The sequence below is a fragment of the Pempheris klunzingeri genome, chromosome 15, assembly GCF_042242105.1.
Source record: "Pempheris klunzingeri isolate RE-2024b chromosome 15, fPemKlu1.hap1, whole genome shotgun sequence".
NCBI lineage: Eukaryota > Metazoa > Chordata > Actinopteri > Acropomatiformes > Pempheridae > Pempheris > Pempheris klunzingeri.
The window spans coordinates 8577358-8589723 of NC_092026.1; the positions used below are offsets into that span (position 1 = coordinate 8577358).

Below are 12366 nucleotides of genomic sequence, written 5' to 3' on the forward strand. Positions count from 1 at the left end.
GGACCATGAATGTGAATAAAATGCCATCCCTCCAGTAGATGTCCAACCGTTTCAGCCTTGACCATAGTGGTGGGCCTAAAGACCAACACTGCCTCTATGCCCTTCTGCAAGCACAAGTTGCCTTTAGTTCAGTCAGTTTTCAACAGTATCACAGTGCTCATTAGCAGATGGAGTTTGCACAGTTTGTATAGTGAGTTTACATTATGAGACTATTATGTATCAAAGTAAAACTGCTCAATGGGTGCTACCACTCTCTCAGATTGAGTTTCTCCTCCTACTGTAGGGCTGCAGTATTCTCACAGTACACACACAGCGACACTTTCATCATACTGAACTGAGCAGCTGCACTTGCAGGGACTGATGACTGTTTGCCGTTTAACCTCATATTAGTTTCCCAATTCAGTGTCTTATTATCTGTCGACGGCAGCAGCTCGCTGGCTTTCTGGGCAGAAGCCATTTTTACACAACTGCTGAAAGTGCATTACACCATTTAAATACAAAATATAGATATAAGATATTATCTATTCAAACAACACTGCACCACTTCAGGAATGACATCCCTGACTCAAAGTTAAAATGAAGAAGTGAAAAGAAATGTTTTTGAATGTTTATTCATCAAAATCAGAGAAGGCCACTGCCTAAAATTTCCAGCATATCATTTTTTTTTTCAACTTTGAAATGAAATGTCTCACAAAAGCTCATTGATGCAGAAGGCCTTTTCAGCCAGAGTGATTGCAAATTACTTTAAGGAGATTGGTTCCTGCCATTGCTCTGCGAGACAAGTGGTTTGCTCAGTATAAACAGAGAAAGGGGAAGAAAGGGCAGTTTTCCCTCTCTCCCCCTCTTCCTGCCTCTCCCATGTGTGTGGTTATATACAGTACAGTATACAGTAGAAGTTTGCAGACATACACATTTGTCTGCCCGTGTCACTCGGGTTGATACTCACGCCTCAGGGCTCAGTGTGATGTATTTTTTCCATGAGGGAACTTGGTAATGTTGCAACAAGGGAGTGCTTGTTTTAAGGGGTGGAGAGTGAGCAGTTCATGGAAAGAGAGAAGTACTGACCAGACAGAAGAGAAGAGAACAGAACAGAAGAGAACAGAACAGAAGTACTGACCAGACAGAAGAGAAGAGAAGAGAACAGAACAGAAGAGAAGAGAACAGAAGTACTGACCAGACAGAAGAGAACAGAACAGAACAGAAGAGAAGAGTTACAGAGCCGCCGTGGCTTCTCTGCTGTTGCAGGTCCAATGTACAATGGAAGTATTTCACATGAATCCTCAGGCAGCCTTTGTCTTAGCAGCCACCTGTTGAGGTGTTGTTAAGTTTTGTATTGGTTTTAGATTTACCTGTTAAAAAATTGCTAATTCTCTTGACATAAAAATCAAGCAGCACAGCAGGTTGGCCGTCTTACTTTGTATTCCATCCATATTCAAGAGGCTAAGAGACTTGAAAGTGACTATGATGTAGAGGTGGAGTCACAAATGTGCAGGGATACCAATTTTCCTCAGGGAGGGAGTGCTCGAGGCATGCCTCAGTCTAAGGGGTTGAGTACTGAGCTACTGTGAAGTGTTAAAAATCCTGTCAACACATTGATTGCTGTTTAGAATTTATCACACCTTGGCTAAGCACATCAGTGATAGAAATAAAGTGTCAGGGAGCTGGATGCACTCCTGATCGAACGCAACACTTTTTTTCACATGCATGTCACAGTGAAAAGACGACAAGCTGTGACAGATCATTCTCAAACACACCTCGAGCCTTAAAGAGTGAAATAAACAAACATGTTGTTTACTTGCTGTGATTTAAGTTATGCTAATGCTTTGACAACAACGAACATCTCATGCAGGTTAAGCATCAGGATCCGTGAAACGGAACGAATCTCCCAAAGTACGTCTCTGAGCCTCAGTATTGTCAAAGATGAATTGCTCCTCAAGCCAAACTGATTATTTGCATCAAAGATTGCTCTGCTACGGCCTTCAAACCAATGATGAAAATTACATGTTCATGAAGATCACTAAGGGCGGAACTGCTTATTAATTGCAATACCTCAGCAGCTTTCAGTTTTGTTTATCTACTCACTTTATACCACAAGAAACCTTATTTTCCGTAATTAATAGTAGTGAAAGGGGATGTCAACGAAACAGGAAATGGTGCTGTTTGGGGCCATGCACAGCAGATGTCGTGCAGTATGTGAATGCACCACAAACACATGCAGCTCTTTGTTGTATATTGTTTCTCACATGTCATAGTCAGTCACAGTGTCTGTGGTCTCCATAAACACAATGTGTTAACAGTCTGCAAGGAGCTTTGTTCCCATTAGGGTGCACAAATACTCAAAATAAATCCATTGACTGTATGAATATTGAGCATATTGTCTGAGTCTTAGCGGCCATGCTGAATAAAGAGGCGTGTGTAATATATGACATGTTCGCACATAAATATAATGACTTTATGTCAAAACTCAAAGGCTCCGTTAACTTCAATTTATATTCCAAGTAGAAAGATGAGATTTCACAAAGCTAAAAAAATACTTTATTTCTCTTCCTGTCATCTTCCACATCATGCTCTCCTTTATCATTGTATCTCCATATGTCAGGATAAATTACGCATGCAGAAATAACAACAAAGCCCAGCCAGGCACGTAATTAAAAAAAAAAAAAGAATCACCTCAGCATTTTTTATTTGTGGAAAAACAAAAACATGTCCTAAATATACAACATCATGCATAATTGGATGGGATCAAAATCGTGGTGCTACCATATAGAAAAGTATCCAGGACGGCAGATTTGCTGTTCAAACAGACAACAAATCCTCCCGTCTCAGATCCCTCTGATCACAGCAGACATACTTCCTAGAAAATAAAACATGATCTGTTCAAAGTGAAGAGAAGTCAAAGCCCAGAGAGGGTCAGCATCACAAATAACTGCATAAGGTGTTAGACAGAAAAATAGTGATGTGTGAATATGTTAATGGTAAACACACTTCAGTATTATGGCACAGGGGTGTAAAACACCCACGACACTGTAAGATGGATGGGAAAACTGATAATGAGGATCAGAAACTCATGGTCAGCTGGTAACTGAATGTGGCCAACAGGAAAATGAGATGGAATGAAGAAAAGATTATTAGCATTTATGCTTGAACGTGGTTAGGAGACACAGAAAACCCTAATTTTCTTGCCTCTCCTCATTCATCCTTGTAATTATATGTTTGAAACCAATGACAGAATTTATAAAGAGATTCTGCTTCAAGATCATCAGTCACATGACGTGTTATTTTCAACCATCCTGCAGTGCTTAAGATCAATGATCAGTTTGGTTTTAGATCTTTCAGCATGAGACCCCTCCTGCTGTGACTCTGCCTCAACACCTCAGTATGGAAAGTCACATTCATCTTCTAAATCTCTCCTCAAAACTCACTCATATGTGAGTCAGATGAGACGATAGATATCATCATATCACATAATATGTTGGAGCCAGAAGCCAGCTAGCTTAGTTTAGCACAAAGACTGGAAACGGGGGGAAAACAGCAGGTTTGGGTGTGTCTGAAGGGGCCTGCCAGCACCTCTAAAACTCACAAATAAACATGCTATTTCTCACTTATTTATTTGTACAAAAAGTCTAAAAACCCCTTAACATGATGTGTTGCTTTGTTTTTGTCTTTGTTGGAGGCCAGCATCTCAAGTTCTAGTCAATGACCTTTGCTGCATGTCATACCCCTCCTCTACTCACATTTCTTGTCTGTTTCTTTACTGTCACTGTTTAATAAAGGCAAAACAATCTCTAGAAATAATCTTTAAAAAAATTTTAAACTTTATTTTTACACTATTAATTTACTTTGGACAGAGGTAGGCAGCTATTTCCAGTCTTTATAGCTAGCAAGGCTAGCTGGCTTCTGGCACCATATTTAGTGTACAGACATTAGAGTGGTATCAAGATTTTTATCTAACTCTAGTCCAGACTAAGTAAATGGAGTACTTCCCTAAAAGTTGAATTATTCAGTTAATCTTTCCTTTACCCACTACAACCATTTTTATTACCGTTATGATGCCGTTGCTGTAAGAAAGCCTATCACAGTCAGTAAATCTCTCTCTGACAAATATAAACCACAATGACATGTTCATCCAACCCCTAAACATGTTGATGATGTTATTCCTTGGCAAACCTCCCAGTCTGGGCAATAGCACTTATTAGTCATCATGCATTGCTAGCGAGGCTTTTATTTTGCAGGGTAAGCTTTCAAATTAAGCCCAACAAGCACAGTTTCTCTTTCTGAACATGAAACAGAAGAGACAAACCCCAATTTCCACATGGGAATGTATCTGTCTGAGCAGTAATGAAATGAGTGGGGCCTGTTTTCCCAGCAGCACTTGAGCAAGAAGATCAACTTAGTGCCAGTGTAAGCTAATGCATAAAGATGATGATACTACTGAGATGCTTCTGCTTAATTGGGCTTTGAGATGTCATACACTTTTTAAAAACAGAGCCTTCAGGCACAATCCACTTGAAGCCCAAATCATTTGCTTATTTCAGGGTTTCTCTTCTTGAATATTTTAAAAATATGTTAAGTTCACTAAGTTCAAAACTTGCTCTGAGCACTCCTTTTTGAGAACCACATTACTTTGTAAATGTAAATGTAATCTATATACTTCTGTATTTACAACCATTATTGACGTAAACAAATCTGGATCACATTAATCAAACTTCTAAGAATTAAACTTGTACAGTACAGTACAGTACAGTACAAATGTCTTAGACAGTAAAAAGAGATTTCTGAGTGAAAGACTTCTCCTTGTACAGTCTTGCTCTAAAATATATGGGAATAAAACAATTAGATAATTGGCTGAAATGGAAACAAAACGAAAAGCAAACTGGGATAAAGAAGAAATTCTGTAGAAGAAAATGGTAACCAGTGTACATCAGACAATTTAGTACCATGTGTTCATGCACACAGTGAAGGAAAGTGATGGAAAATGATTGGAACATAATCCCTGCCAGCTTGATTTGTGTTGTTTGCGCCCCTGATAAATGCAAAAAAAAGTGGTGTAACATCTTATCAGATGTTTAAATCAAATGCAAATAGAAGGTTAAACCATCCTACTTTGAAATACACACATTGCATCAGCTAGTTTGCTCATCGTGACCAATTATATTTTGTGTAATCACTCAAAAGCATGTGTATTAAGGTGTGTATTCACCTTCAGAATTTACACTTAAGCTAAGAGACCTCTGAAGCTAAATTTAAGATAATTTTTAAGCTGTAAGACATTTGATAAATAGGTTTTAAATTTAAGTTTGCTGGTATTTTAGGAGATAAATTGAAGAATTTTTACTTTTACGAATACGAAACTTTAATAAATACAGCCCAGTGAAACATTTCTGACTTTGATAGGGTTGTTGTCTAGTGTATAACAGATTCCAATTTTATTTCTTTACTTTTTGCTGGTTTTCCTTGCATTTGGATTATGAGTTGTGCCTTTAAGGCTCACTTGACCTGAATACTGCAACACTCTAAAAACCAAAATTAGGAGAAGCGCCTCTCCTGTGGCCTACTCTGTATCATATCAAGCAAATGAAGTGAGAGCAGGAAGGAAGACAAAATGAAAGAAGTTTTAGTTTTCTCTCTGCATCCTGTGGGATAAACTTTTTGGACGTCAGTGGCTTTCACTTTGGAAAGTGAGAGTCAATCACCAGTCTAGATTGGAGTCTGAATGTGAAAAGTCGGCAGTGTTACAAACGTCTGAACACTGGGCAGACCCTAAATTGGCTCTCTCTCCCAAATACAGATGCAATGAATTTCACATGGGAGCTCTAAGAACAAAGTGCTCTCAATAACACTGTACTTCTCTCTGACACTCACACACTCTCTCTAAGCCACTCACACAAATACACACACCCACACACCCACACACTTCCTGATATATATATATATATATATATATATATATATATATATATATATATATATATATATATGCCTCTGTCTTCCACATTTCTTCCTTTATGTACCACACACTGAAAATCTCATAGAAAATGTTGTAAACATTGTTCACAGACGACATTACATGAATACAAAATGACAAGAATCTGTGCACTGTTTACATATTTAAACCACATCTGTGCCCATTACAATATGAAGTCCTTCCCGCTTCTTTGAGCGACGTCTGTCACCTCTTCTGAGTCCAAGTTAGTCCATCAGCTCCACTGCACCAACTGGCCCAAGATCTCAAACTAAAAAATGGATTCCTACACCATGGCCAGGGCCACCCTGTCAGGTGTCATGGGCCCCGTCTTGACAGAGATCCACAAGTCTTCAGTATTGGCCGAATTCTTTTTCTTCTTTGTTTCTGACCTTGTGGTTGCCATGGTGTCTCCGCAGCAGCAGCAACAGCAGCTGTTGGCATGGCGACAACAGCAGCAGTGGCAGCACACCACCAAAGTAGTGAGGAGGACCAGCAGAGGAAGAGTTAGGAGGACCACCAGGCAGACTGTGTTGTAGACCCCCTGGTTGTGTTTGTCTGTAGCAAAGCTCCAGAGTTGGTTGAAAAAATCCTGGATGCCGTCTGTTTTCCCATCCATGGCTTTCGGATACGGAGCTGTGGCTCCTTTTAATTGAGTCTGTCTGGCAGTTGTGACGTTTTAATAAATCCTTTAGAGGGTTGTGAGGTTTGCAAGTCAGTGAATTTGCATATTAGGCTGCTGGAGACACCAAATTAATTAAGATATGGTGTTAATTTAAGATTAAAGTCCTTTTATGTAATCTTGTTCCAGCTGTAAAGTTTTGAGATATAAAGTTTTACTCTCCGATTTCAATAAAACTTCAAAGACAGGTCAGACAGTTTTGGCAAATAGACATTGAACTTTTACGCGCTCCTGTTTTACAGTAATCAAAGGTTAGATAGTTGCCCTGCACTATCTACCTATGAGGCTTGTGTTTGCGCTCAGGCTTATATTGTTTATGGAAACACAGGAAATATGCAGAGTGACTTCATGTACGAATCCCTCTTAAAAGTGCCCCTTGAGGTGGTTACAAAGCCAAAGCACTCTTTAAACAAATAAAAAAAAACCAAGAGCTCATTTGTTTATAACAAGGTTTTCTTTGAAAGTGCTCAGTTGTGATGATCCTAATCTTAATGCAGGAGGAAAAAGCCAAAATCCGCAGTAGGGCTAAGTTTGTTTATGCTGCTTGGTATTCCACTGACTGTTGTCTTGCTCTTTGTCCTTTAGAGTCTTCTCTTGTCCTCTCACCCTTTGGCTTTAGGTTTAGTTTAATCCAGTTGTAGAGAGGTGGTTCAATTTGGGTGCATCTGCGGAACAAAGAAAAAAGAAAGAACGTGAACATGGAGAGAAATCTGGTTTCCAGCAGACAGCTAGTCTTCTTCCTCCCTCTCTCCCTTCCCTGCCTCCAATCCATCTTTCTGTCTCCGTCTTTAATGTCTCTACTCCTGCTCTTCCCCTCTTGTCAGAGTCAGCTTCAGATATTCAGCTTTCCCCTCATTAATACTGCAAAGGAGTCATTCAGGATTCAGGGCAGATCCCTCTAAAAGTCCCACTGAGCAGGAAAAGGGGCAAAGAGAGAGAAGGAGAAAGAGGCAGAAGGAGAGGATGGGGGGAGATTGTGTCTTAGGGAAGGAAAGACAGAGGCAGAGGTAACCAATCTTTCTAAGAGTCCCGCTGAGACAGAAAGCGTGACAGAGTGCCAGGGAAAAAAGAGGAGAGTGCAGGGCAGCCCAGAGAGGGACCTGCTGGAAGAGATTCATCTGATTATACCTGACTAATGGTTCCCATTGGAGGAGATGGATACGATCTGGCTTAAGTTTTCATAAATGTAACATTTTGGCCTCGGTTGAAATCTTTTCTTTACAGGTCCCCTGGAGAAGAAGATAGAAGGTGACTTCAACTGCTGATGTAGGTCTGCAAAAGAAAAGTCAGTCTTAGAAATAAAAGTCATATCGTTCCCTTTTTCTCAGAGAATATAGACTGTTTGATTAAGTCTGAGGCCTTGAGGCAACATCTTGATTTAATGGTGTTAAACAACTATAGCTTTTCAAATGATTTCATACACTATTTGACTTGAGTGTGTCCCTTAGAACCTCTTTAGCTCACGGCAACAAGCTTCTTTGTATTCTAGATGCAGGAGGGAGAAAGATTTTCATCTCACATGTGGTTGCTTCTTAAGCGGAGAGAGAGAAACAGAGAGAGAGAGAGAGAGAGAGAGAGGAAGATGCACCTGCAAGTGGAGAGCAAATAGATTTGGCGTGGCTGCCGTCGTGCGTTGCGTCTCATGTGTGAAATTGGTTTACCTGCACACAGCCTGCAAACTTCCCTCCTGTTCGTTTGCTCAACAGGAAGCTGAGAGCTCAAAGCTAAGTAGCGAGAGTCTCCTGAAATGTCGCAGCAGACCTCATCTAAAATAACTAATCACATTTGAGGCTGTGCATGTTGCTATTTGTGCATTTTGTGCATTATACATTTTTTTGTTTTCTTATTTTCACTTTAAAAACAAGTGCACATATGCAGCTGTGCATTTTAGGACACGCCTTGCTGGGCCTCATGAACCATGAAGGTGGACATGGTTATTTTTGGATTTTAGGTACAAGCAAGCCATTTAACCTTATCGCATACTCGTGGTTTCCATCCTGCGGGTCAGGACTCTCACAAGTGGTCGTGAGATAAATCTGGAAGGTCACGAGGGGACATGAGGGTAGGAAAGTAAAAAAAATATACTCCTGCTTCTACTTCACTACACAAAATTCTATTCATTTTTCAGATTTCTGCTTAGATGTTTTTCCTTTCTTGTAAATTAGGTTATTTTATCTTTTTTTTCCTTTTGCATGCCTCTGAACAAACTTGAAATAAAACAACAACAAAAAAACAATTACATACTACATCTTACTCACTGTATACCTGTATAGAACATTGTGCTTTTGCAGTTAGTGCAGAAGACGCCAACATACTTTTTGTTTTATACTAACAGGAAATGATGCAATGCATGTGCTGTGCAAAGGTAATCACACTGTGACTTTAGAATTTCACTGCCAATTAAACTTAGCAAACAGACAGCAAAAAAGGTTTCCCCAAAACTTCTTGTTTTGTTTTCTGAGGTGATGCTGGAGCTGTTTCATCACCATACAAAATTAGTTTACCTTTTTGGCACACTCCATTTCCATTGCATTGCATTGTTGGAGAATAGTCAGTCTGCATACTGATGGGTTTGAGCACAGATGTGATCAGTGATGAGGGTTTGTAAGTAAACATCTCATCATTTTAGGGGTTCATCTGTCAAAAAGGTTTGGGAACCATCCTTCTGTTACCTTCACTGCATATCCTTAAGGATCACAGGGGACAGACTCAAACCTGGAACCTTCTTGCTGTGAGGCAACTGTGCTAACCATCATAGAAAATATTTTGTTCCACCTGTTTTTTACTTTAAATGTGTTCATTAAAAGCATGGAAATATTAAATCAAAATATTGAAAAGATGTTGAAACTTGAAAAAAATAGAACAAATCGTGACGTACATGAAGCATACGATTTTAACGTCACTCCAGCTTCTGCTCAACCGAAGAAAAAAATGGCGGAAGGGGAAAACATCCTATATGTGGACCATCATCTTGGTGCAAATTAGTGCTACCAGCTGTTCATGTTGGTACACCCAAATCCTTCTAGTGTAGTCACGTAGCAGTATAGTAAAAGGAAACTTGCATTCATTCACATTTTCTTTTAAAGATATTTCTGCAAATTCTGTTAAATTTGCATTACGTTTGCATGGAAACTTGATTATAAACTATACTGAAAACTGTGCTCGTTGTTGGGAGCCACAGTGTCTCTGCTGCATTATTCTTGATTATTTTCTTTGCTGTAGGTACATGTTGTTGTGATGAGCTTGGCTGAGCAGCAGCACCTTTGTGTACACTCTGATCTCCCTCACATTATGAAAACACTGTCAACACGACAAGCCAGAGACACCGAACAATAAGTCTGCGAGAGCAAAACAAAGGCCAGGAGCATCACAGAGGTGTGATCTAGCTACATAAAAGATATGACTAACAATGTGCTGGTGGTAAAGTCATTAAATGGAATGAATAAGTCACTAAGTGTTGTTATTATAATGGTCCAGGAAGAATGAGATCACTGGAAGTTCTTTCTAAACATGGGGGAACAGAGAAAATGTAAAGAAGGATCTGAAATCATCAATGCTGTATTATTTAGTGTATCATGAAAGAATCATTTATTATAGTTTATAGTTATAGTAGATAGTTTCACACATGGATGTTAAAACCTTTTTTGAGGTTAATGATCTGATTGCCAGTATTATTATGCACACAGCCTCTTCTGCAGTATTGTGAGAGCAACTGAGGGTGGATGACGTATGTCTGAGCTGAGGTTAGATTGTGATTTAGTGACGTTACAGAGCTCAAGAGGTCATTTATAAAGAGAACACAGCTTGTTTATACAAAAGATGTACTCTAGATACATTTTAAAGGAGACCACAGGCTTTAAATATTGGCCTGGCTCATATCATCACACTGAGATGCCATTCCAAGACTCCAAGACCGGGTATTTCACTTTCTCATGACATTGTGCTCTCCTGGAGCCATTCATATACAGGAAAAGGCCATTTCTGGGGCACACAAAGCCAGGAAAGGGCTGAGAAAAATGTTATGATTGCACTCAGTTAGCCCCTGCTGCTTTTTAAGGAACATGTGCTCGACCTAAAAGACAAAGTTGTGACAGAAGGCAAGGCAGGAATCTTTAATGACTTGCCCCGAGCACACGGTCAGAGCAGATCCCTCATCAGTCAGTGTTAATACGCACTACTTAGACACATTCAGTTTGACTTGAGTCGGCTACCAACAGGCGATCAAAGCTCTACTCCCTTGTTTTTTTAGCCACAAAATTAGCTATCACGGCTCACTAAGTACAGCTGTTTCACTTGAGTAGCTGCAGACCTGCTGATAGTCTGGAGGAGTGCAGTTCTCCACAGTAAGTGAGAGCAAGTGCACAAGCCCATTACAGCTCAGACTTGAGTCAACTCAATCCTGACTGAGTAGAAGACTATCTTACAGTAAGAGCAGGAGAAGGAGAGACTTCAGATGAAACCTAAACCAACTTCAGTTCATTTTTAGGTCAAAAGATGTTTTCTGCTAAACTCATTGCTCTATTGAACTGAGTGACAGAAAGTTTTTCTGTGTGGTTGAAGCAGTAAATGTTGAGATTGTAACAAATAACAAAGTTAAACATCTCTCCAAAGTCTTTCAATTGAAACAAATGGCTTTTTAAAAAAAAGTCAAGAAAATAACTAGAATAGTATGTTATAGTGGCACATCGCAGCACTCAAAGGCAGGAAGAAACATCTCAGCTTATCGTTGTAACTTGTCTTACACCCTGTCAAATGTAACCACTGCCAAAACTCTTTCTTTAAAAGGACTTTTGTCTCTGTTTTTCCACAGTTGCCCAATAAAAGCATCAATAACTTATATAAGCCACTCAGAACAGTTCCAAAGTATTTCAAATTGCTGGCACTCAAGGTCTCTTTGAAAGCGACACCTTACCCTGCAGGCACTTGTGAAGTGGCAGGTCAGCTCTCCCCTCCTGTCTAATCCAGTCAGCTGCTCAAACTTCTGTTGTTTCTGTTGTGGCATCTGGCTCCTGCTCTGTTCTGCTCCCCCTCACCCAGACATCTTGACAAGTCTTCACTTTCTGTTCCTGTTTCCCTCTCTACCCTTGTTTCCCGTCCTCCTCCTCCTCCTCCGCCTCCTCTCTCTATGAGTGTGTGTTTTGGTCACAACGTCACAGCACCCTGCCCACTTTGTGTAAGAATGGGCCCTCTGTCTGTGCTTGTGTGTTTCCTGCATGGCCAACTGGATTCTTGTGGTTGCTTTACTTTACTCACACAAGCACTGGATGATGTCAGACAGAGGGGGAAAGTTAGGTAAACTGAACATAAAATGGATTCGATGCCTAAAAACAAATTCCCCCATGTTAGGATATTAAAAGAAAGGCTCCCCCACATGCACTCATCTGCAAACCTTGCAACACTCGCTTACGTTGCAGGCAAGGTTGCAGCTTTTTGCACAATAACACTAAATTACAGCTCAAACAAACACCACTCCACCCATCTCACTCAGAGTCCCCAAATGGGAATAAAAAGAGAAATACTGTGAAGGTGTGTGTTGTGAGTACTAGCACATAATACAGTCAAATGCAAGTGAGATATGAAAGAGTGAGGTAATGTGAAGTTCACACACAAACACACAAAGCCACACACAAAGATCCTGCCTGCGGCGTTATGGTCAATGCCCTTTCAGTTCAGTCAAGCAAAATAGGATTTTTATTCAAGTAAGAAAAAAGAAAAAAAGCCA

The 12366-nt window shown here is 40.0% G+C and overlaps 1 protein-coding gene across 2 annotated transcripts; it reads right to left on the reverse strand.

The window, feature by feature from the left end:
• Positions 1 to 5387: 5387 nt before the first annotated feature.
• LOC139213938 (uncharacterized protein KIAA0040 homolog) lies at positions 5388 to 11685 on the reverse strand. 2 transcript variants are annotated; one of them, XM_070844649.1, is made up of 3 exons: positions 11557 to 11685; positions 7773 to 7916; positions 5388 to 7309 (listed from the first exon to the last, which is right to left on the reverse strand). In XM_070844649.1, exon 3 carries the CDS (start codon positions 6579 to 6581, stop codon positions 6249 to 6251), a length of 333 nt encoding a protein of 110 aa, XP_070700750.1. In that variant the 5' UTR covers positions 6582 to 7309; positions 7773 to 7916; positions 11557 to 11685; the 3' UTR covers positions 5388 to 6248. The 2 variants fall into 2 exon arrangements, with proteins under 2 accessions (XP_070700750.1, XP_070700749.1); XM_070844648.1 differs by lacking the exon at positions 7773 to 7916.
• Between the last annotated feature and the right edge of the window lie 681 nt (positions 11686 to 12366).

Bases quoted from the DNA above. Each gene is read 5' to 3' on its own strand.
- LOC139213938 (XM_070844648.1), bottom strand. From the start codon at position 6,581: ATGGATGGGAAAACAGACGGCATCCAGGATTTTTTCAACCAACTCTGG.